At 38.9% G+C, this 24990-nt stretch overlaps 1 protein-coding gene across 6 annotated transcripts in view; it reads right to left on the bottom strand.

Annotated features, from left to right (window-relative positions):
• The window catches only part of gpr155a (G protein-coupled receptor 155a), a 65184-nt gene that overhangs the window by 19541 nt on the left and 20653 nt on the right, over positions 1-24990 (bottom strand). For all 6 annotated transcript variants that reach the window (XM_051930615.1, XM_028806261.2, XM_051930618.1 and 3 more), the window contains exons 3-9: positions 23377-23776; positions 20615-20780; positions 18684-18839; positions 12378-12461; positions 11390-11510; positions 9513-9597; positions 6746-6836 (exon numbers count right to left, since the gene is read on the bottom strand). In XM_051930615.1, the coding sequence (XP_051786575.1) occupies positions 6746-6836; positions 9513-9597; positions 11390-11510; positions 12378-12461; positions 18684-18839; positions 20615-20780; positions 23377-23776 (1103 nt within the window). The remainder of the gene's footprint in view (positions 1-6745; positions 6837-9512; positions 9598-11389; positions 11511-12377; positions 12462-18683; positions 18840-20614; positions 20781-23376; positions 23777-24990) is intronic.

Raw genomic sequence — 24990 nt, 5'->3', positions numbered from 1 at the left:
AGAGTGACAGGCCCACTGATATTCAGTCAACTAATGCAACAGTTTAGCAACAGACAAGAATCAGACAACAGCAGATAAATAGGTTCTATAGGTGCAAGAGGTAAACAAAATCAAAGTTAAAATTAGAAATGTAAATAAAGCAAAATGTGAAAGAAAGAATACAGTAAACATGATAAAGAGGAAGAAAGTGTTAAAAAAATCAGAAAGAAGTGCAAGAGAAAGAAGCAGAACTTCAAAGTGGAACTGAAAAAGTGACAATTTGTGATAGAAATAGGCCAAAAGGAAGGAAGTGTGCATAGAGTTTGTAAGGCCAAAGATACTGTCTCTAGACTAGGTCTGAGATCTATAGTGCATTATTATTATTATTACTGTTATTTTTTGGTTGATACCTTATTCCAAAGTCTTAACCAGTATGCCACCATGCCTACCCAGTGTATGAAAATCTGAAAAGATTACAGAACTGACAGAAAAAGCCTGGCATGCAGAGGATTTTGGAACAATACAAAACAAAATTAATTAAAATACTCCAAAGATGTTACAGGAAAATACCATCCCAGCAAAAGCAAAAATTAATTCAGAAACGGATGAAACAATTGTTTTATCTCTTTCAAGAGATATATACCCTAGGTTCTTGTCTATAAGCCGGACTCATGTATAAGCCGGAGACCAAAAATCATACGAATTTTTAAAATAAAATCGTATCATAGATAAGCCGGACTCATGGATAAGCCGAACGTACTATAACCTATAACTAATAGAAGGGAGGGAGGTCAGTGGTCTCACTCGCACCCATTTAATTTCTTTAAGGGGGGGAGAGAGTGTGAGATATTGGCGTCTCTCTCACTCCCCGCATGGCGCGGTTGGAGCGGTCGGAGCGCGTTCTTTCTGCTCTGGGCGTCGCCGAGTCAACACGCGCGCATAGCGGTCATTTAAATTGTGATTTGATATGTAAGCATATTTAAATATATATCGCGGATTTTTTGCTGGTTCGTGGATTTCTGCGGACAATGGGTCTTTTAATTTCTGGTACATGCTTCCTCAGTTGGTTTGCCCAGTTGATTTCATACAAGGGACGCTATTGGCAGATGGCTGAGAAGCTACCCAGCTTACTTTCTCTCTCTCTCTCTCTTGCGCTGACTTTCTCTGATCCTGACGTAGGGGGTGTGAGCAGGGGGGCTGTTCGCACACCTAGACGATACGGACACACGTCTAAAAATGCTGAAAGATTACCTTCACGTTGCTATCTTTTGTAAAGCAGATTCCTGAAACGACATGCTGCACAGTGCTTCGCATACTTAAAAGCTCGAAGGGCACGTATTGATTTTTGACTGAAAAACAAACTCTCTCTTTCCCCCTGCTCCTGACGGAGGGGGTGTGAGCTGCCGCCTTCAACAGCTTTGTGCCGCGGTGCTTCGCATACTTAAAAGCCAAACAGCACCATTGATTTGTTTGCTAGAGATTGTTTTCTCTATCTATGTGACATTCTGTGCTCCTGACACACACTCCTTTGAAGAGGAAGATATGTTTGCATTCTTTTACTTCTGAGACAGAACTGTCATCTCTGTCTTGTCATAGAGCACAGTTTAAACCTTTGAAAAAGAGACAAATGTTTGTTTGCAGTGTTTGAATAACGTTCCTGTCTCTCTACAACCTCCTGTGTTTCTGCGCAAATCTGTGACCCAAGCATGACAATATAAAAATAACCATATAAACGTATGGTTTCTACTTCGCAGATTTTCTTATTTCGCGGGTGGCTCTGGAACGCAACCCCCGCGATGGAGGAGGGATTACTGTATAAGCCGGACTTATGTATAAGCCGATATTCTATTTTTTCATTTTCACAACTTTTTTCCTTAGATAAGCCGCGGCTTATAGACAAGAACTTAGGGTACTTCTTATATGAAAACTGTTACGTAATGAATAATCAATAATAGAGAATAGTGAATTTATAAACCTGAGTAAAACACTACTTGACTTTATTTTAAGCAAAAAAAAAAAAATGTTCTACTCAAAAAGGGTAAAGAGATGTCATCCCTTCCAAAATAATTTTTAAATAGATAGAAAAGATAATATACTGAAAAGACACCTAAAATGGTGTCTTTATATATATATACATATACAGTAATCCCTCCTCCATCGCGGGGGTTGCGTTCCAGAGCCACCCTCGAAATAAGAAAATCCGCGAAGTAGAAACCATATGTTTATATAGTTATTTTTATATTGTCTTGCTTGGGTCACAGATTTGCGCAGAAACACAGGAGGTTGTAGAGAGACAGGAACGTTATTCAAACACTGCAAACAAACATTTGTCTCTTTTTCAAAAGTTTAAACTGTGCTCCATGACAAGACAGAGATGACAGTTCTGTCTCACAATTAAAAGAATGCAAACATATCTTCCTCTTCAAAGGAGTGCGCATCAGGAGCACAGACTGTCAGAAAGACAGAGGAAAGCAAACAAATCAATAGGGCTGTTTGGCTTTTAAGTATGCGAAGCACCGCCGGTACAAAGCTGTTGAAGGCGGCAGCTCACACCCCCTCCGTCAGGAGCAGAGAGAGAGAGAGAGAGAGAGAGAGAGAGAGACGGAGAAAAACAAACAGTCAAAAATCAATACGTGCCCTTCGAGCTTTTAAGTATGCGAAGCACCGTGCAGCATGTCGCTTCAGGAAGCACCTGCACAGAAGATAGCAACGTGAAGATAATCTTTCAGCATTTTTAGACGAGCGTCCGTATCGTCTAGGTGTGCGAACAGCCCCTCTGCTCACACCCCCTACGTCAGGATCAGAGAAAGTCAGCGCAAGTGAGAGAGAGAGAGAAAAGTAAGTTGGGTAGCTTCTCAGCCATCTGCCAATAGCGTCCCTTGTATGAAATCAACTGGGCAAACCAACTGAGGAAGCATGTACCAGAAATTAAAAGACCCATTGTCCTCAGAAATCCGCGAACCAGCAAAAAATCCGCGATATATATTTAAATATGCTTACATATAAAATCCGCGCTAGAGTGAAGCCGCGAAAGGCGAAGCGCGATATAGCGAGGGATCACTATATATATATATATATAAATATAAATAAAATAAATAAATAAATAAATAAAATACATACATACACACACAGTATATACTGTGAGAGTTGATTTTTTACTAATAAATATGATTTTCACATATTGATTATACTGAATGACTTCTATTCTTGTTAACTGTTACCTTTTGCCTTTAGTACTCTTAGAAAGCATTTTAAATTAAAGCCCCTTGATCTGTGACCCAGTCCCCACTGCTACTTCTCTTCAAGGACAAGTATTGATAAGAGATTGATAATGTATAATCTTGTGTTGAAGAATCCTGACTCCAAGTGTTCTGTTTATCAGTAACTAACAAGGACACAAGATGTAAAACTAATCACGCACTACTGTAACTGACAAGTATATGTAAGAAGTGTAACCAGCATCTGTAAGTCAGTCACTGAGTAGATCCATATACATGTCAATAAAGGTATTCTTCTTATCCTGGACTGGCTTCGTGAATAAACTTTGACAAGTATGGCAATGTATATGTATACACAGTACATATACATACATATATACACACACATACACACCCACACACATTATATATTATATATATATATATATATATATATATATATACACACACATACACACACACACACACATACACACACAAAAAACACACATACATACATATACAACTATTTGTAGCTAGAAATTCGTAAAGAGAGGAGTCACGTATCTTAAAACAGCTTTTGATTCTTAAGTTTTCAACTCCTACCAGGGGTCATCATCAGAGGAAAATGATTAGACATACAGGAATCAAAAGCAATATATAGCAAATGAGGAAAAGAGGGGTAAGTGGGTTTAAGGGGAGGGGTGGATGTGGTGTAGCGGGTCCACAGCTCAAGTCAAAAAGGCCACTTTTTAAATAAATAATAGCCACACTCGCGGCTTAGAGAGGGGGAGTGGTAGTGTGGCCGGAGCAGGTTCTTGGGTGAATTCGTGATGCGGGCGGTCCTCACTTAAGTGCACAGGTGAGGAGTCATCCGCATCCATAATTCATACTGGGAGCTGCTAATTGCCACACCTGATCCACGTCCCCGTGATAAATAATATAAGTGCGAGGCGGCTAGGGGAAAAGAGAAAAAGAAAAGAAGGGAGAAGGAATGAAAAAAAGAACGTGAATGGAGGTTAAGGGAGAAGGCAGGAAGCAAGAAGGAGAAACCCGGTGCAGGAGAGCAAGAGCGAGTGAGCGCAGACTCGCGCTGATTGCAGGCAGCGGGGGAGAGGCGAGCCCGAGTGGGGTGTTTGGCCGGCACCCGAGGGCTGACGGGTAGTGGTGGCTCCTGCTGAGTGTTTGTTTGGAGCAGGAGTGACCAGAAGGAGGATGGCTCGCCGCATAAGGCTAAGTAGGCAGCGAGAGTCGGGACTTGGGAAGTGAAAGCCCCAGTGAGTGCCCTGGTCGCTAGGGAGTCCAAGTCATGGTCTGGTGAAGCCTACCAGAGCAAGGGATCAGAAAGGCAAACAGACCAGCAGTAGAAGGCAGAAAGAAGGTCAGCGCTGCAGGTAGGATGGCTCCCCTGGTGCATAGTCTGGATGGGAGAAGCAGGGGAGTCACCAGTAGAAAGGCACCAGGATCTGTTTTTAAAGGACTGCTTCCAGCGACTGTTTTAACCTCGTTGTTTTTAAAGGATTTTTATATCGTGTTTTAACCTCCACCCTTTCACCTGTTTTTATTGGATTATTTATTTGAAGATTTAAGAGGCACTGCACTATTTATTTGGACACTTTGTCTTTGATTTTTGTTGTTTTAAATAAAAGCACTTTTTGCACCACCCCCTTGCTTCATTGTTGTGCCTCACTGTCCAGCTTATCGGTGACATTACCGAAGGTGTCGGGTTCAGAGCTCCCAGAAGCAAGATGGGAGCATGGAGCGGAACCTGCATTGTCACAGTGGATTAATAGGGTGTTGGTCATAAAATCCTATTTAATATGTGGAAGTTCTTCATTTTAAGCCTGCATATGCCGAGTTCATGTCCAAGTGTCTGTTGATGGTGTTTTTTTATGACAGCCACAAGTCATCCAGCTCTCTGTCACTTGTAGTATTAGCTTTGCATTTTACTTGCACCATGTCCCAGTTAAACATGTGTCCAGTTGAACTTTTATGTGCATATATCAAAGATTGCGAGTCCTTCCGCCTGACAACATTGTGATGATCTGTATATGTGTTGCGAGTGATTTAGATGTTTGACCCATGTATACAAAAGGGCGTGCACTGCATAGTATACTGTATACTGCGTTCCTTCTCTCTGCTTCCAATTTCCTGCTTTTGATATTAAAAAGGATTGACCGTAGGTTTATGCACTATTTTGATGCCAGATCTGGAGAGGATGCGCACTGTACTTTCTGATGCACTGTGGTGATAAAGAAGGCTGTGCCAAATGGAAAGGGGGTTCAGGTTGGAGTCAATTGTTTGCTGAGGTCGGTCTCTGGCATCTCCTATGTAAGCATTACTTGATAGCCATTTGATGTGAAAAGATGGAAAAGATAGCGTCTTTCATTCTTTTTCATTTCCTTTATATTACAATGGGTGTAAATCCTTCTGAACAATGTCTTAATGCAACTCCATTTATGTGATAAGGGGTGATTGCTAGAAAAATGTAATATTTTGTCTGCATAACGTTCCATGTGATAAACTCGTAATCAAAGTGGTGTCGCTACCTCTTTCAATGGAGATGTCGGGGAAATTAATGTGTTGCTTCATTTCTCTTTCCATAGTTAACTGGATTTCAGAGAACATTGAGTTAATGTGGCTGTGGAATTCATTCAGCTGGTCACTTTTCAATATGACAAATATGTCATCGACATAGTTCACACCTAAATTTTGGATATGCTGAGTTAGAGCCACACTTTCAAATTAGATTGCCATCAACAGACACTTGGACATGAACAGCATATGCAGGCTAAAGAAGAACATCCACGTTAAGACTTTATGACCAACACCCTCTGAACCACACCTTATTATTCCCCCCTACCTTATTTTCCAACATTACACAAAATATTGGAAAAGAGCTTTAAATACTACGCTATCCCCAAAATTAAAATTACCATGTTATGAGTGTTTATACCATCAAACACTGAATAGTGAAAAAACCTAAAGGAGAACTTCTGGCTCTCAATTCATACACCTAAACCAAAATAGATCTCAAAAAGAAAATTCCAGCATCACAGTCATCCTAAATATTATAAAAACAAATTGTCAAATAATTACAGTGTAGTGGAATAGCCAAGTCTATATAAAAGTATGTTATTTCAATGCTCGAAGCCATCAGTTTATGAAAAATTTCCAATCTGGAACAAGACAATCAATTTTCAAAGAGGAAAAAAATGCAAAAACTGTTCAAAGTAAATGTGAGATTATTAACCAGATGAACCAGATACTAAAGAATGTGCCATAACATACTGAACTAAAGGAATGACCTATTTCGCATTCAGGGAACATGTTAGAATAAACTTGTTTTATTTAACAAATAATGAAACAATGCATTACAAGGATTGTTATTCAAGGTAAACACCGGAGTTCACACACGAGACGGTTTTTAAAATTGTTTGTCTAAAGCACTGAAAATTAATGGTTACTTGATATGCTTTGGAGCAGTACTGTTCACCCACTTTGTAAAGTTTTAATTTTGGTTGTGTACGTCATTTTTTGTAGCATGTCAAAAATGTGTCTTATCCTACCTGAGGTTTTCCATAAAAAAAAGCAGAATCCAGTGTCTCTTCATTTTTATGTCCAGCAATTAGAAGCATGCCCACAATGAAGGCTGGGATTCTATAAAATAGGATTATTTATTTCACTTTCTCTTTAAATTATATGACTAAAATCATTCTAAGACAGCATGTTATTTGGAAATGTAGAAAGAAAAAAAGACAGAAAAATTGAAAAATGCTACAAACTTCATAGGCAGACCAAGTTAAATTAGTCTTCAACTGTAAAACAGCCTGTATATATACAAAGTATAAAAGTCATAATTTATCATGAAAAAGAGCAAATGCTCCAGATTTTAAGTAACAAAACTAATTAGATAGATAGATAGATAGATAGATAGATAGATAGATAGATAGATAGATAGATAGATAGATAGATAGATAGATAGATAGATAGATAGATAGATAGATAGATAGATAGATAGATAGATAGATAGATACTTTATTAATCCCAAGGGGGAAATTCACATACTCCAGCAGCAGCATAGTGATTAAAAAAAAATAATCAAGATAATAATAATGCAGATGTAACAGACAATAACTTTGTATAACATTAACGTTTACCCCCCAAGTGGAATTGAAGAGCCACATAGTTTGGGTGAGGAACGATCTCCTCAGTCTGTCAGTGGAGCAGGACGGTGACAGCAGTCTGTCGCTGAAGCTGCTCCTCTGTCTGGAGATGATCCTGTTTAGTAGATGCAGTGGATTCTCCATGATTGACAGGAGCCTACTGAGCGCCCATCGCTCTGCCACAGCTCCGTGCCTACAATAGAGCCTGCCTTCCTCACCAGTTTGTCCAGGCGTGAGGTGTCCCTCTTCTTTATGCTGCCTCCCCATCACACCACCGCGTAGAAGAGGGCACTCACCACAACCATCTGATAGAACATCTGCAGCATCTTATTGCAGATGTTGAAAGACGCCAGCCTTCTAAGGACGTATAGTCAACTCTGTCCTCTCTTGCACAGAGCATCAGTATTGGCAGTCCAGTCCAATTTATCATCCAGCTGCAGTCCCAGGTATTTATAGGTCTGCACCCTCTGCACACAGTCACCTCTGATGATCACGGGGTCCATGAGGGGGCCTGGTCCTCCTAAAAATCCACCACCAGCTCCTTGGTTTTGCTGGTGTTCAGGTGTAGGTGGTTTGAGTCGCACCATTTAACAAAGTCCTTGATTAGGTTTCTATACTCCTCCTCCTGCCCACTCCTGATGAAGATGCACTGTAGAGGACTCCCCAGCTCCAACGCACAGGTCTTCAACAGTTGTGGTGATACTCCATCTGGACCCACTGCTTTGCTGGCATGAAGTCTCCTCAGCTCTCTGCTTACCTGGGCTGCTGTAATTGTGGGTGGCAGGTATCGGCAGAAGGATGGGTGGAGGGTGCAGTACTCAGAGGTGAGAGTGGGTTAGGGTGGTCAAACATGTTAAAGAAGTTGTTCATCTGGTTTGCTCTCTCCACATCTCTCTCGATGGTGGCACCCCGCTTCAAGCTGCAGCCAGTGATGATCTTCATCCCATCCCACACTTCCTTCATGCTGTTATTCTGCAACTTCTACTCCAGCTTTCTCCTGTACTGCTCCTTCGCCGCCCTGAGCTGGACTCGGAGTTCCTTCTGCATGCGCTTGAGCTCATGCTGATCACCGCCTTTAAAAGCCCTTTTCTTCTGGTTCAAAAGGTTCAAATTAATTACTCTGCATTTAAAGGCAAGACTTAAGAAGTATACCTCCAGCATAATATTGACAAGATTATGTGAATAAAATAATTGCCAGTGGCCTTGCACACCCCTTGGATGGCTGCACGCAGAGGTCAGGCAGAGTTGGCTGGCTTTTTGTCAAAAAAGTTTTCATACTCAGAAATCACTGCAGTATACATTAGAGTGCTAATGAAAAAATAACTTGATTAGGTGAGTGGGTTTAGAATATTTAGTAAGTGCAATAGGAAATTAACAGTATGTTTTAGATTCAATATTTGGAAAAAGGACCGAAGTGCTTCTGCTTGTAGTAATAGCTGCTGGGGACTAGGTTGCTGATCTTACCAAAACTATTTCTGGAAATGGAAAGGGCAAGCTCAGTTATAGGACACACTCTGGGTCTCCAGGATGTACTGGCAAAGGAGAGAGTTAAAACAAAACTGAGTGCCATTATGAATGGTGCTGCACATCCTCTCTCTGATACACTAACACTGAGGGCTTTCAGCCAATAAATTATTCAGCAGAAGTGTGTCAAGAAACAGTACGGGGGATCCTTTATACCAACAGCAATACGCCTGCATAATGCCTCACCGTGGCTGGGACAGCCAAGTCAGGAGTTTTCTTTCTTTTTAATTTTTTTGTTTTATAGTCATTCTGTTGTGTGTTCAGACCAATCTGTATGTATATATTTATTTATTTACTTACTTATCTATCTATTTATGTATTTATTTAAAGAGCTCCTGAAAAAAGCCAACATTTCCCCCTGGGAACAAAAAGTTCTATTTCTCCATTTTATAAAATGCTAATCTATACCAAACACTATCCAAATGTACTTAAAAAAAAACTGCACAACTATACATTTTTAGGCATGTTAAATAACTTGCTCAAAGCCATACTGTGAGTCAGTGAAGGGGACAGAATGGATGGTTTTATGGTTTATAGTGCAGTGCATCTGCCACTACACAATCCTGCTTGTTTTATAAAAAGCAGAAATCATAACATATACAGTACATTAATGTGAAATATTATCAAAAATAAGAATCATACTAACCCCCATCCTGCAATTATAAAAGCTGCCATGCGTATCTTCGGCTCATCATCCTTCCTTAACAGCAGCAAAGAAAGAGCTATTAGCCCTAAAGAGACAGAAAGTGATGGTAGTTCATGTTCAAATAAGAAGTAAGATAAAATGAGGTAAGCATTCAGACAAAGCAAAATTAAAATAGCCAGGAAAGCATTAAAGCAAATGTTGTGTAAACTGTATCCATTATTATTGGTTTAAGTGAAGAAATAAGTGAACTCATACAGGACTGCTGTAAAGTTTGAAGAACCTTTCATAGTATAACATTTCTCCATATTAAGTTAAGTTAAAACACTTTACTAACAGCAATTTTCAAGCATGTTTAAAATTAGAAAAAAATGTTTGCATGTAAACACACATGAAATATTAATCTACAGAAGAACAAGACCATTACTCTGCATTTAGAACTGGTTTGCATGTAAACACACATGAAATATTAATCTACACAAGAACAAGACCATTAATCTGCATTTAGAACTGCACAAAGCATAAAGCTGGAAAGCCTACATGTTTGTCACATGCACTGTATTTGTAGTAAAGTGCAGCTGAATTGGTCCATTGAAAACTACTGAAGATTGATGTAAAACATATATAGTTTATTCATGGATGGACCCCTCCTGCAGTATCTTGGCTGCTACACCAAAATGAAGGAGTAAAAGAGGTGGTGAAGGCCAAATCCCTCATCTGGTTTTCAACTCTACATCCAGCCTCTTGAAATCTGAATGTGTCCCAAGCCCGTAGCCCCTATCAATGACACTTTTAAGGTGCCACTGTACACAGTCATTTCAAGTACAGAGAGAAAGAGAAACAGGCAGCCAGACATACACTCATAGTAATTAAACATCTTCTCTTTATGGGTCTTCCTATAAACAGCAGTCAGGCAAAAAGCAGATTTGATTGAATTATGTGTTCACCTTGCTTTTCTTTTCATAGACCAGTTCCTTCATGTTTTAACAAACATAAGGGCAACTCAAAAGAACTGCTCACAAATTTCCATTATTATTGTTTCAGGACCCCATCTTGCAGGTATTGTTTACAACCAATAAATATTTGAACAGAAGAATTTAGACAAGAACAGACCATTCAACCCAACACTATTCTCATATTTTCTCTAAAATAATATTAATACTATGAGAACCTTCAAAGCTCAACTTATCTATACTACCTTAGTCATTATTCCATGTCTATGGTTCTCGATTTGAAGAGAACTTTCTTACATTTGTGCAAAATCTACCCTTACCACATCCATGCAGATACACCACATGTATCTGTGTCAAAGCATTTACTTTAAAGTAACAGCAGCAACCCACCGTAGCGATTCCCCTCATAATTTTAAACATTTCAGCAATGGCATCTCTTTATCTGTATTTGCTTAAATTAAAAAGGTTCAGGTCTTTCAATATTTCCCCATAGTTCATACCTCTCTGTTCTAAAATCAGTCTGCTCTTCACTGGGCTTTCTCTAGCACAGCTATGCCTTTCCTGTAATTTGGAGACCTAACTTGCACAAGGTTTTTGGTTACTGCATACAGTAATCAAAACACAATTGTAATAATCTAAGAAAAATCACACCAAAGCATGAATAATTTAACAATTTAATTTGCTGCTTAAGTAACTGGTGACAGAGTTGGAAATTATAGCATTTCGCTGCTCATGGCAATTATCTATGTGTTATGTCAGCCACTCTTAAACAGATGGAGTTAAACAATTTTAGAAAGCTTATTTGCTGTGATCACAGCTTAAAACTTTTGACTACAATATCATTTGCAATCTCAAGCAAAATATTTCTGAATTCTCATATCAATACAGTGCATCTATCATATGTACTCTACACACAAAATAGCTTACCTGTCCACAGGTAAGTACTGTAAAGGGAGCTGTAGAGCAAAATGAATGACAGAATCTGACCAATAAAGTTATTTTGATTGATGATAAACTTCCACAAAATCATTCCAACACAGACCAGAAACTGGAAAAGAAAGAGAGAAGTAATTATCGATATGGTGACATCTGGTATATTTTATAGTTTTTGAGCGACATAAATCAGTTAATTCATTTAAATATATAAAAACAGATATGAATATAAGGGCGGCACGGTGGCGCAGTGGGTAGCGCTGCTGCCTCGCAGTTAGGAGACCTGGGTTCGCTTCCCGGGCCCTCCCGGCGTGGAGTTTGCATTTTCTCACCGTGTCTGCGTGGGTTTCCTCCGGGCGCTCCGGTTTCCTCCCACAGTCCAAAGACATGCAGGTTAGGTGGATTGGCGATTCTAAATTGGCCCTAGTGTGTGCTTGGTGTGTTTGTGTGTGTCCTGCGGTGGGTTGGCACCCTGCCCGGAATTGGTTCCTGCCTTGTGTTCGGATTCAGCAGGTTGGAAAATGGATGGATGGATGAATATAAATTTGTAGCAAAATGGGATTTTTAAAATATTTTTGGCAGTGTGGCACTATTATGACAACTCCAAAGACTGAATGTATGATTAATAACACGATTAATCCTAACCAGGTTTTTGCGGGGGGAAGAACAGGAACCCGCCCTGTATAAGAAGCCCTTTTGTTTTATTTATGGCCCACTCACTCACACACACACACTTACTGTACATGATGTTTACAGTTCAAGTTTTTTGTCAGCACAGTGAACTTTTTTGTTTTGTACTTTACTTTTTACATGTCTGGCTATCACGCCAGATTTTACCAATCTACAAGTGTCATGTTCAGTATGATATAACCCTGGGTCTCCTAGGGTGGGGATTACAGTGATAGATGGCGGTCAATTTAACTCAAGTTCTGTAAACATGTACATTGTTTTTCAAACATAATGTTTCTGGAAAAATACTCACCTGTGCTAGAAGCAAGTTTGTGGTAAACAAATGAGGAAGCCTTTTAAACTTCTTGCTTAGAATCATGACTGCCACAGACCATACCTACAAAGATATATTTCAATATATGTTATAATAGTAAAGGGCATATTTACCTTGCATTAGTTATACTTCCTGCTTCTTAGACCAATGACACAAATTATGGAACAGGAACATGTCTTTTAGCTTTTTGTACAACACGGCCTCATTCTGTCCTTCCAAGGTCTAGTCTCCTAATTCATTTGATTTATTCATTCTGATCTCAATTATTAGGGCACATCAAATGAAAGTGGGGTAGAATATAATTAAGTGTGATGGGAGGTTTAGGGCAGCATGGTGGTGCAGTGGGTAGCGCTGCTGCCTCACAGGAGACCCGGGTTCGCTTCCCGGACCCTCCCTGCATGGAGTTTGCATGTTCTCCCCATGTCTGCATGGGTTTCCTCCGGGTACTCCATTTTCCTCCCACAGTCCAAAGACATGCACGTTAGGTGCACTGGCGATTCTAAATTGTCCCTAGTGTGTGCTTGGTGTGTGTGTGTGTGCACCCTGCTGTGGGATGGCACCCTGCATGGGGTTTGTTTCCTGTCTTGCGCCCTGTGTTGGCTGGGATTGGCTCCAGCAGACCAAGCAGATGGGAGGTTTATGAAAGCTAAAAGAAACTTCTTTATAAGTGTGTATATTTCCCTTATTGTCCAGCTTGAGCCAAAGATCACGGGTCATTCCACGGAAGTTCACCCAGGTGGCGTTCTACGTGAAAACTCCGGGTTATCGCACTTCTCTTTGATAAGCAGTCCAAACACTACGACTTTTAAAAAATATAAGATATGTAAAGAGAGCTTCCTTAGGGTTTTAAGAGTAAGACAGTTCATATTTTAACTTGTGATGAATATAATGAAAATTAAAGTTATTAAAACTGTGTTATGTACACTATATTGTACTGGGACAACTGCCTTTACACACAAGTTTAATGACATCCCATTCTTAATACATAGGCTTTAATATGGAGATGGCCCACCCTTTGCAGCTATAACAGCTTCAACTCTTCTGGGAAGGCTTTCCACAAGATTTAGGAGTGGGTTGATGGGAATTTTTGACCATTCTTCCAAAAAAGCATTTATGAGGTGAGGTACTGATGTTGGGCGAGAAGGCCTGGCTCGCAGTTTCCGCTGTAATTCATCCCAAAGGTGTTTTAGTGGGTTGAGGTCATGGCTCTGTGCAGGCCAGTCCAGTTCCTCCACACCAAACTCGCTCATCCTTTTCTTTAAAGACCTTGCTTTGTGCACTAGGGTGCAGTTATGATGGAACAGGAAGGGGCCATCCTCAAACTGTTCCCAAAAAGTTGGGAGCATGAAATTGTCCAAAATGGCTTTTTATGCTGAAGCATTAAGAGTTCCTTTCACTGGAACTAAGGGACCAAGCCCAACCCCTGATAACCCCCCCCCCCCAATCAAAATTTACACTTGGCACAATGCACTCAGGCAAGTACCGTTCTCTTGGCAACTGCCAAACCCAGAATTGTCCATCAGATTGCCATACAGATAAGGACGATTTGTCACTCCAGAGGACACATCTCCACTGCTCTAGAGTCCAGTGGCGGTGTGTTTTACACCACTGCATCCAACGCTTGGCATTACACTTGGTGATGTAAGGCTTAAATGCAGTTGCTCAGCCATAGAGACCCATTCCATGAAGTTCTCTCTGCACTGTTCTTGAGCTTTTGAAGGTCTCTAGCTGTTGACTCTGCAGAAAGTTGGAGACTCCTGCATACCTCAGCATGCGCTGTCCCCGCTCGGTGATTTTATGTGGCCTACCACTTCATGGCTGAGTTGCGGTTGTTCCCAATTGCTTCCACTTTGTTATAATACCACTAACAGTTGACCGTGGAATATTTAGTAGCGAGGAAATTTCACGAATGGACTTATTGCACAGGTGGCATCCTATCACGGTACCATATTTGAATTCACTGAGCTCCTGAGAGCAACCCATTCTTTCACAAATGTTTGTAGAAGCCGTCTGCATGCTTAGGTGCTTGAGTTTACACACCTGTGGCCATGGAAGTGATTGGAACACAGGAATTCAGTGATTTGGAGAGGGGTCCCAATACTTTTGCCAATATAGTGTATATAATACAATACAATTTATTTTTGTATAGCCCAAAATTACACAAGAAGTGCCGCAATGGGCTTTAACAGGCTCTGTCTCTTAACAGCCCACCAGCCTTGACTCTCTAAGAAGACAAGAAAAAAACTCCCAAAAAACCCTTGTAGGGAAAAAATGGAAGATACCTTGGAAAAGGCAGTTCAAAAAGAGACCCCTTTCCAGGTAGGTTGGGCATGCAGTGGGTGTCAAAAAGAAGGGGATCAATACAATACAATACACAGAGCAGAACACAAGTCATCCTCAATACAATATAATAGTGCAATAGAAATATTACAAGTACAGAGCAGAATTTAACAGTAGATGATATCACATAATAGGATTTGCGATTTGTTTAGAGTCCTGGAGACCTCCGCCATCAAGCTTCCTCCCTCATTTGGCCATTCCAGAGCTGAAACAGTGCTGGGCCAGCCAATCTGATGAAAGGACCCCTCTACCCCACGATTCCTGCGATCCTCCATCAGGGGTGACTTTGCCTGCTATCGAGAAGAGTAGTATTGGTAGTGTATCTACCAATAATAAATATTTTATCTGCCCTATCAGCTTCTTTGTCTCAAAAACTAGGTTTAATACAATAACCATTTAATTGTGGGTGGAGTACAGTAATCCCTCGATACTTCGAAGTTCACTTTTCGCGGATTCACGACTTCGCGGATTTTATATGTAAGCATATTTAAATATATAACGCAAATTTTTAGATATAAAAAGACAATGGGTCTTTTTACTTCTGGTACTTGCTTCCTCAGTTGGTTTGCCCAGTTGATTTAATACAAGAGATGCTATTGGCAGATGGCTGAGAAGCTACCCAATCAGAGCACGCAGTTAAGTTCCTGTGTGCTGATTGGCTCAGCGACGGAGTGCTGCATTAACCAGGAAGTCTCATCTCACTCATTCAGCATTAACGTGCTCCTGCTACTGCTTCAGGGGCCGTGTCCAAGCGCCAACAGAAGATGCAAATGATTGCAGAAAAAGGTAAAAGTTTTGATTATGTTGAAGGAAGGGAACAGCTACACCGCTGCAGGACACCATTACAGCATCAATGAGTCCACGATTCTTTTTATTTAAAAAGGAGGAAAAGCATATAAGATCTACAGCCGCAGTGTCCTTTAACCAGGGCGCAAAACGAGTTGCAAGTGGACATGATAAGGCAGTAGTCTGGATGGAATCTGCTTTAGGAATCTTTGCAACAAGGTCGACGACATCATGACCGCCTACAAGCTGCTACGTGTACTTCACTATACAGTAAGTGTAAACTTATCTACCGATTTCATATTGCTTAGCAGTTGTCCCTGTTATTAATAGAGTAAAGGGTGGGTTGTAAACAATACAGGGAGGGTTTAAAAACGCCCAAATACATGTTAAATAATTAAATAAATGTGGTGTTCCTACTTTGCGGAAATTCAGTTATCGCGGTCGGCCTTGGAACCTATCTCCCGCGATAAGTGAGGGATTACTGTACTATCATACAGATGATGTTTTTTTCCTTAATCTTGCTCCACCAGTGATATAAGAGATGTTGTTAAATGTGTTTTATGTAACAAAGTCTCTACAGTATGAATAATAAAATTACTAAGTAAGTGATCTGATAAAATTATAAAAAAAAATACAAAATTAATTTTATTGTAATCATTCATACAAATCTATTAATTTTACAAAAAATAGGATTGAAAAACAAGTCGACCCCCACCCCTGAGAAAGAGAGCATGGCCATCGGGGTAAAACTTAAGGCTTGTAAACATATCTAAATTGATGAGTTTAAATAGGCCAGTAGAGATGAATGGAGAAGAAAAAGAAATGCGGAGATAGAATAAGCTCTTAAAGCACCGAGGAAGCAACTAAAATTTTATTGATTATATCCTGCCAGGTTTTTAAAAAATTCTGTACAGAAGTGATCTGATAATTAATTTTTAAAGGGCTATAAAGTAAAGAATGTGACTGATTTCAGAGCATATAACTGAAAAGAAATTCTCTCTTTATGCTGAAAAAAAATCTATTTTTTTTAATCATTCCAGTATCTTTATTGGTTCAGGAGACATACAACATCTCACAAAGGTTTCCGAATCTTAAAAAATTGTGGCAGCTGCCACCATTGGAGGGGGCTTGTGGAGACAAGGAAAGGGGAAACTTTTTTTCCGTTATTTTTGGCCATCAGTTTATCAATCTACACTAGTTGACAGACTTCAAGACAAACCTACATGATGCTATACTGCATAAGTCATTTATTAGAACATGTGCTAGGCAAGCCTATGATCTATCAATTACACAAAGTGTGTGTGCTCTTGCGATTTCTTAGTTATTAGCATACATGCACACACCGAGAAATCCATAAGTAAGTTATAGTTTTGAATACTAATCTCAACTGACAATTGTTTGTCTGGATGACAGTGGGACTGAAGTTGTACACTTAGTGCCCTATTTACACCTTGTGACCATTTCCTTATTTTGGCTGCTGAAATGTTACATATTCCAAAATATGATGGCCATTAAATTGTTGGTTAAGGACTGATTTTATTAAAATTTTGGGAAGAAATTCTGGATGCATTTTGCTCATAAAATTTCACTGATAATTTATATACAGACTAGAGAACATATTACTAATTCAGTGTTATTACTAATTCAGTGTTGCTTCTTCCTCATTATTGCTACACAGAATGCTGTTTTGAGCAATTGGCGTTTCAAGGTTGCCAATGCTAGAGGTGGTGATTAGAGATAGTAAGGGATAAATATTGCACACATTATGATCAATACACTGAGAATAATCATAAGGATGTTTTGAGCTATATATAGTTTAAGGATCCACAAGGCAGTGCTAACCTTCTGTGCAATAATTGAGGCTGAAATTGGAGACTTTGCTTTGCTGACATACAGGTCATGAACTATGTGCTGACCTCATCCTTTTTTAGTTGACTGAGAAGTGTGCACTGCTTCTGTGTGGCAGTTTATTTACATTACAGTGCTCACTTCTAAAACTTTGTTTTTGGTTTCCATTAAAAGGGACGTACAACAGATCCGCGCCCCTCCACCCCCTTCAACTGCACATTAGCAGTTACCGTGTATACTGTAAAAGGCGTGTGTCCTCTTCCACAGAACAAGGCAAGAAAAAACAGTCTGACACCACCTTTCAATATAGAAATTTACACTCTATGTTTATATGTAGCAGGATGCAGCTGACTTATCTAATATTTTTCTTGTTTGCTTTAATTCCTTTTTTCTTGGAAAACACAAATTACTTAATACTAGTGACCTTGGCACCAGTTAATTACCAAATTACTATTCCTCTGGCCCCTACTCCTTTATCTGACCTTGCTCTATGGCATAGTTATCTTCTCAGTACAATCCAGACCTCCATGGCAAGGAGACAGAGGGCAGAGAGGAGGGCAGAACAAAGCTCCATGAGTCAAGTTTGGAAATGCAAGCACAATTTGTGATACGGCTCTGGAGGAACAGGAAGAACTAAAGAAGCTATCACAGAATAGCAGATAAAATGGTAAAAGATATTTAATGCCTGTTATGGGGGAAAAAAATTCAGAACACAAAGCAGACAAAACAAAGGCAACATTCCTAAAAAGCCAACAGAGGACAAAGAATTTAAACAGACAGGCAAGAGAGGGAAACACGATACATTTGCAGTACAAAGACTAACATGTTACAACACTAGAACATTAAACTAAGCCCACACTCAGACTCAGTTTATATCTCCTGCTCCCGTCACCTACATAATTAGCTTCACCAGGCAAAAAAGAGACTTGCAGGGTAAGCAGCAAACCAAAAAAAAGAAATCAGAAGTTAGGGACAAAGGCCAAACGCTTACTTGACAGCGGGCTGGTATATTTTTACAATTACATTCTCTCTTTTTAGTTATTTTCCTTTTCATTGTTACACACAGAATAAACACCAACAGGATTCCAATATACAAGCTAAATAAGAAAAATGAAAACTCTTAAATACTGTACTGTATAATCTAGAATATTTTGCGATTTATTTGTAAGTAACCAAGGGCTAATTTCATTTTATAAAGTTTACTAACAAACAATGAAAATGGTTGAATATACATTTATATATTATGCAATCCTGCAGTCTGGCTATACCCTTAAATAAAAAAAGAAAAGAAAGAGTAATCTTACCACTTACCAAAGCAAATAAAGTGATTATACTTATATCAAAGCTGGCATTCTGAAGTGCTGAGAGAAGCAGTTGGGAGTCCATCCAAGGAATAGTCAATAACCAAGCAGATACATACATGATAGGGGCAGAAACAAATGTGCTTATTACCATTCCTGAGGTGACCTGTTGAAAACAGATAATAATAATAAATTTTGTTTATATAGATGGTCACAATACGTCTGTCAATTACTCCAATCAAAAGTAAATGTGACACAGAATCCACAATTTCAAATACACACGATGTTTTAAAATTCAACAAAGACAAAAACTCAGAATCATTACATCTGTACTGCACAATATTTAGCTCCAAGTCTATACATTGTGACATTTACAGTGACACTAACTGTGGTTCAGAGATACTGAGCAATTAATTTTCGAGCTATTGTGTCCAAGGACTTGCATCCTGACACACTTCAAAAAGACAGACATCACTTTTGAAATCCACTGATATCTCAAAATCTACATGTCGACGTCTGTCACCACCTTATATACAGTCATGTGAAAAAGTTTGGGAAGCCCTCTTAATTCTTTGGATTTTTGTTTCTCATTGGCTGAGCTTTCAAAGTAGCAACTTCCTTTTAATATATGACATGCCTTACGGAAACAATGTCACTGGTGAAATACTACTAGGTTTACTGGATTAACAGAAAACATGCAATATGCATCATAACAACATTAGACAAGTGCATAAATTTGGGCACCCCAACAGAGATATTACATTAATTGAACCTCCTTTTGCAAATAAAACAGCCTCTAGACGCCTCCTATAGTACAGTGTTTTTGACCATTCTTCCATACAAAATCTCTCCAGTTCAGTTCAATTTGATGGCTGCTTCAAATCATCCCATAGATTTTCGATGATATTCAAGTCAGGGGACTGTGATGGCCATTCCAGAACATTGTACTTCTCCCTCTGCATGAATGCCTTTGTAGATTTTGAACTGTGTTTTGGGTCATTGTCTTGTTGGAATATCCAACCCCTGCGTAACTTTGTGACTTATCCTTGAACATTATCCTGAAGAAGTTGTTGATATTTGATTGAATTCATCCAACCCTTGAATTTAACAAGGGCCCCAGTCCCTGAACTAGCCACACAGCCCCACAGCATGATGGAACCTCCACCAAATGTGACAGTAGGTAGCAGGTGTTTTTCTTGAAATGTGGTGTTCTTCTTACTCCATGCAAAGCGCTTTTTGTTCTGACCAGATAACTCAATTTTTGTCTCATCATTCTAAAGCACTTTGTTCCAAAATGAATCTGGCTTGTCTAAATGAGCATTTGCATACAACAAGCGACTCTGTGGCGTGAGTGCAGAAAGGGCTTCTTTCTCATTACCCTGCCATACAGATGCTCTTTGTGAAAATTGTGCTGAATTGTAGAACGATGTACAGATACACCATCTGCAGCAATGTGGAAAGTTTTTTGCTGACACATGCTGTGTCCCTTAATGTAGATGAACCAGTTTCTCAAAGCTACAGGACACCCATATATTGCTTCTCACCAAAAGAGTGTCTCTTCATGGTTACTTCGAGCAGTATAATGTGCCATGGCACAAGTGAAGAACTATCTAAGAACAGTTTCAGGAATAGTAGGAAGAAGTTAGTCTATGACAGCTGGGCATTTGAACACCAGATCTCATCTTATATAAAAAGCTGTTGGTTTAAGTGAAAGTAGGTGTATGCAAGAAGATACCACCAACATTTATGTACATCTCAAATTCACAAAATGGCTAATGGTTATGTCATTATGCAAATCAATTTTTTAATCAGAAAAAGTAGTTTGATGGCAGCAAGCTGCCAAGTTACCTAGTCTATTTTTATTTGATCGTATATAAAAATGCCTTTTTGGTCAATGGAAATGTAGCAAGTGCAAGTTCTCATACTAATTTCAATACTCACTATTTCTAATTCCATGTTATACTGGCTTGCATAGATTGCTACACTTGGTGCAGTTGGGAAGACTCCATAGAGAAAGGCATAGTTTGACAGACTTGTGTGGTTTCCTGTACTGCTGTTCCTGTCTAATAATTCCACCATTTCTCTGCATATAAGTGGCATCACAAGGCTGTGGAGAAAAAAAAAATACAGACAGCTGTCAAAGTGAAATGTTAAGAAAATATAAAAAATGCATTTTGCTTATTTTGAGAAAAGAAACAAAATGTTGATTTTTTTTTTTTCCCCATCAAGTTTAACGTAATCTGAGATTTTAACATTAGATTAAAACAACAGTTTGTCTTGTTCTAAAAAAGCTGAGGAAAATGCAATTATTCTGGATTACACTCAGAATCTTGTATTCAGTTTAATTTTGCTAAAAGGATAAACTGTTAACCACAAGAATAGAAACTTAATATTTAAAATTATAAAGTTACACAATCTGTTTGCATTATGAATGTTAGACATCTGAATTACTACACTTCCGTACTTATAAAGTGTCTTGCGATGTTGTTCAGTAGGAATAAGATAGTGATCAAGAGACTAAATACCTCTGTGTGTGTGTGCGTGTGCGTGTGATTTTCTACACAAATGACTTCAGGAGTTCATTTAAAGATATAACAATGCGCTATCATATGTTATCTTGTTTAAATTTTTTTGTATCAGTTGTACTAGACAGCATGGGATGGCTGGGATCCCAGCCAGGATGGATGGTACCTTATCTGGCAGTGGAGTGCTTTTTAAAAGGAAGGATGTGGGTTGATGGTCATCCTGATGGGGTTTGGTTAGTGGTATTTTTCCTGGTCGGAGGTCCGTTATAATGGCTGGACAGTGAGAGATTGCTTCCCAGTACCATATGCTTCCACAGTACATTGGGTGGGGACATCCCTTTGCCGTGCTTCATTTTTGGACACCCGCTGGGATGCACGAGAGTAGTTTTTTTTGGTGGACAGCCCCCATGGGGTCCTCAGGTGCCGCTAGGAAGAGCTGCTGGAGGCAGGCCCTCTTGTCACAGGGAGGTAAAACCTGACCTGGAAGTGCTTCCTAGATGCAATATGATAAAGCCAGAAGTACACCTAGGATTGGTAGAAAGGAAGCTACTCCGCTTCACCTGGGGAGTCAGAATTGGAGTTGTGGAGTGTGCACGGTAAGTTGCAAAAATAAATTCAATTATTTGCACCAGGAACTGTGTCTGTAAAGTTGTGTTAAAGGTTTGGGGTGGCAAGACGCATCTTAATGGCCACACTGTAATAACAAGTTTTCTATTTTCTTGGCTGGTATAATAAAAGTCTACCTACAAACCAACCAACCACATCTTGAGCTGCTAATCTGGGGATTTTTGGACAAAAAATAGACAATGTGCAGCAAAGCAATAAACTTGTGTGTACCCACTCTGATAAAATATGCGAACCAAGATATTTTTGGGACAGCTATTTCAAGAATTTACTGAGGGAGCACATTCACACGTCAGGGTAACCAGACAATTTCTAACAACATTCACATATAAACCTGTCATCCAACGTAAGTGGGTTTGTGACTAATAATTTGCACTACATTAAAACTACATAGGTGAGCAGCAATAGTCAAGTGCTAAGTATATCATTTATATTTATTATTAGTTTTAATTCTAGTACATTATACAAAAGACACTGCTGATCAGAAACTATGAAACCGCAGTCAAATATGATATACACTACTAGTCAAAAGTTTTAGAACACCCCAGTTTTTCTTCAAATTTAATCAGATGAAGTGCAATAAATGACAAAAAATGGTGAAAAGGTAAGCAGTAAACTGACAGAGGTTTACATTTGATGTTTAGGTTAGCAAAAACTGAAAAAAAGGAAATTTCAGGATATTACAAATGGGGCTTCTTCAAGGAACAACTAACAGGTTACAACCTACAGATATTCTGCAGCAATTAAAGTAAACGAAGCCTTGCAACTTGAAGCAACAATTTGCACAGGTGTCCCAACGTCTGTTGATTATTTAAAAAACTTCGGTGTGTCTTCAAGTTGGAACTGTCTGTGTTACTACACCCTCTGAAGTACTACTTGGACAATATTACACACATTATGTGCAGATTATTATCTGAGCTAAATATAAAGATATAGTGTGATGTTGAAACCGGCAGTGTCAATGATTATCCTAACTGAAAATACTAAAAGGGTTTCTTTTTGCACTGACAGCCACAAAAAGACAAATGCTGAACAGCCATCACTTTTAGGAGAGGGGCAGCTTGTACAGAAGGGGCCCAATCCATACTTACACTGCAGTGTAATAGCTAAAAAGAGTTGGCCTGCATATCACATGGCTGTCAGACACAACCCATATACTGTGCGACACACAGTCTGCCAGTTGACCTGCCAGTACAACCACTTCATTTCCAAAGAACTCTGGAACACACACTCCACTCTAAATTAAATGATGGAATTATAAAATATTTTTCTTGATATTTAAACTGTACTCTTGATTTAAAAATAAAACCATAACAAATACTAATATTTCTCTCTGATATACACTTGATAATCCACATTTTACTAACATAATAAAATCACATATGTTCATTTCTTTTCACTGATTTAAGAAATGTGTTAAACTAGATAGATAGATAGATAGATAGATAGATAGATAGATAGATAGATAGATAGATAGATAGATAGATAGATAGATAGATAGATAGATAGATAGATAGATAGATACTTTATTAATCCCAAGGTATCCATACTCACAGCTTTGCCGTTATCAGAAGGATAAGAGATACAAAGGTAGATTTTGTAAGTTTTCTAATTTGCCCCACCATAGTCAAGCCAAGGTAGAATAGGGCAGAGCCCCCAAAGGAATTTCCCAGTCCATCCACAAACTGCTCTATAATAGCAGGAATCTTCTGGCCCAGGATAAAGTGCATTGAGATTCCAACAATGACCATGAAAACAATGGGATTTTTCAGAACCTGAAGCAACACCATTCCAATAATTCGTAGTTTGCTCTGCTGTGGAGTACGATTTTCTTTCCACTTTTGAATCTCACAAAACACAAACCCTATTGGATTTAGAATCATAAGAGAGATTGGAGCTACCAGGTAAATGTACTGAAGATACTCAGGGTATGTGTTCCCATACAGTGCATCAACTGAAATAAAGAGAGAAAGAAGGTCAGTAACGCACAGTTTATTAACAATTTAAATGACAAATTCACTATATAGAGGACACGACATTTTGAATTGAAGACCTGCCCCTTCCCTTATTTGCTGGTCAAGAGTCTTGTCTTCAATTCAAAAAGTGACTTCCATGAGGCTTAAGTTTCATGTTTATGATGTGTGCTGAATATTCTACAAGTAACTAAGAATATTTTTGCAAAAAAGAATGCATTTTGCACATTTTAAGAATATGACTGGATAGCTGATGTGGATTCTGCAGCACTAGTAACAGGAGTTTTTTTCTTTTTTTAAAAGGAAATTTTCTACATCATTTGTTATATTAACTTCTGTTATGTCACTTTTTTTTTCTCCATTCTGCATGAAAACACGAGATAAAAAAAACCAAATCACTACAAGCTACTATGATAACTTTTGGGTGGAGTGTTCCTTTACTGTATATTCTGCCGTTCTTTATTATATTCTGTAAGTGCCTTGAGCATGGGAAAGGCGCTATATACGTAAAATGTATTATTATTATTAATCATGAAATAAATTACCCAAGTACCCTTTAATTTACATTCCTAACTTTCCTTTTTTTTTTTTTTTTTTTTTTATAAAAAAAATACATATACTGTATATAAATAAATGATATATAAGGCCTTAAATAGTATTTGCCCTATGTCACCTCAGAGAATATAGTAATACTCCAGAGCATATACGGACCTAAAGTTGTAGACCCGTTTTAAATTCTAAGTAGGGAAAGAAAAAACACTATGATGGTACAGTGCAGCCGGAAAGTATTCACAGCACATCACTTTTTCCACATTTTGTTATGTTATAGCCTTATTCCAAAATGGATTAAATTCATTTTTTTTCCTCAGAATTCTACACACAACACCTCATAATGACAACGTGAAAAAAGTTTGAGATTTTTGTAAATTTATTAAAAATAAAAACATTGAGAAAGCACATGTACATAAGTATTCACAGCCTTTGCCATAAAGCTCAAAATTGAGCTCAGGTGCATCCTGTTTCCCCTGATCATCCTTGAGATGTTTCTGCAGCTTCATTGGAGTCCACCTGTGGTAAATTCAGTCGACTGGACATGATTTGGAAAGGCACACACCTGTCTATATAAAGTCCCACAGTTGACAGTTCATGTCAGAGCACAAACCAAGCATGAAGTCAAAGGAATTGTCTGTAGACC

This window comes from Erpetoichthys calabaricus, chromosome 8 (genome assembly GCF_900747795.2).
Source record: "Erpetoichthys calabaricus chromosome 8, fErpCal1.3, whole genome shotgun sequence".
NCBI lineage: Eukaryota > Metazoa > Chordata > Cladistia > Polypteriformes > Polypteridae > Erpetoichthys > Erpetoichthys calabaricus.
This window is presented reverse-complemented; position numbering and strand designations above follow the sequence as displayed.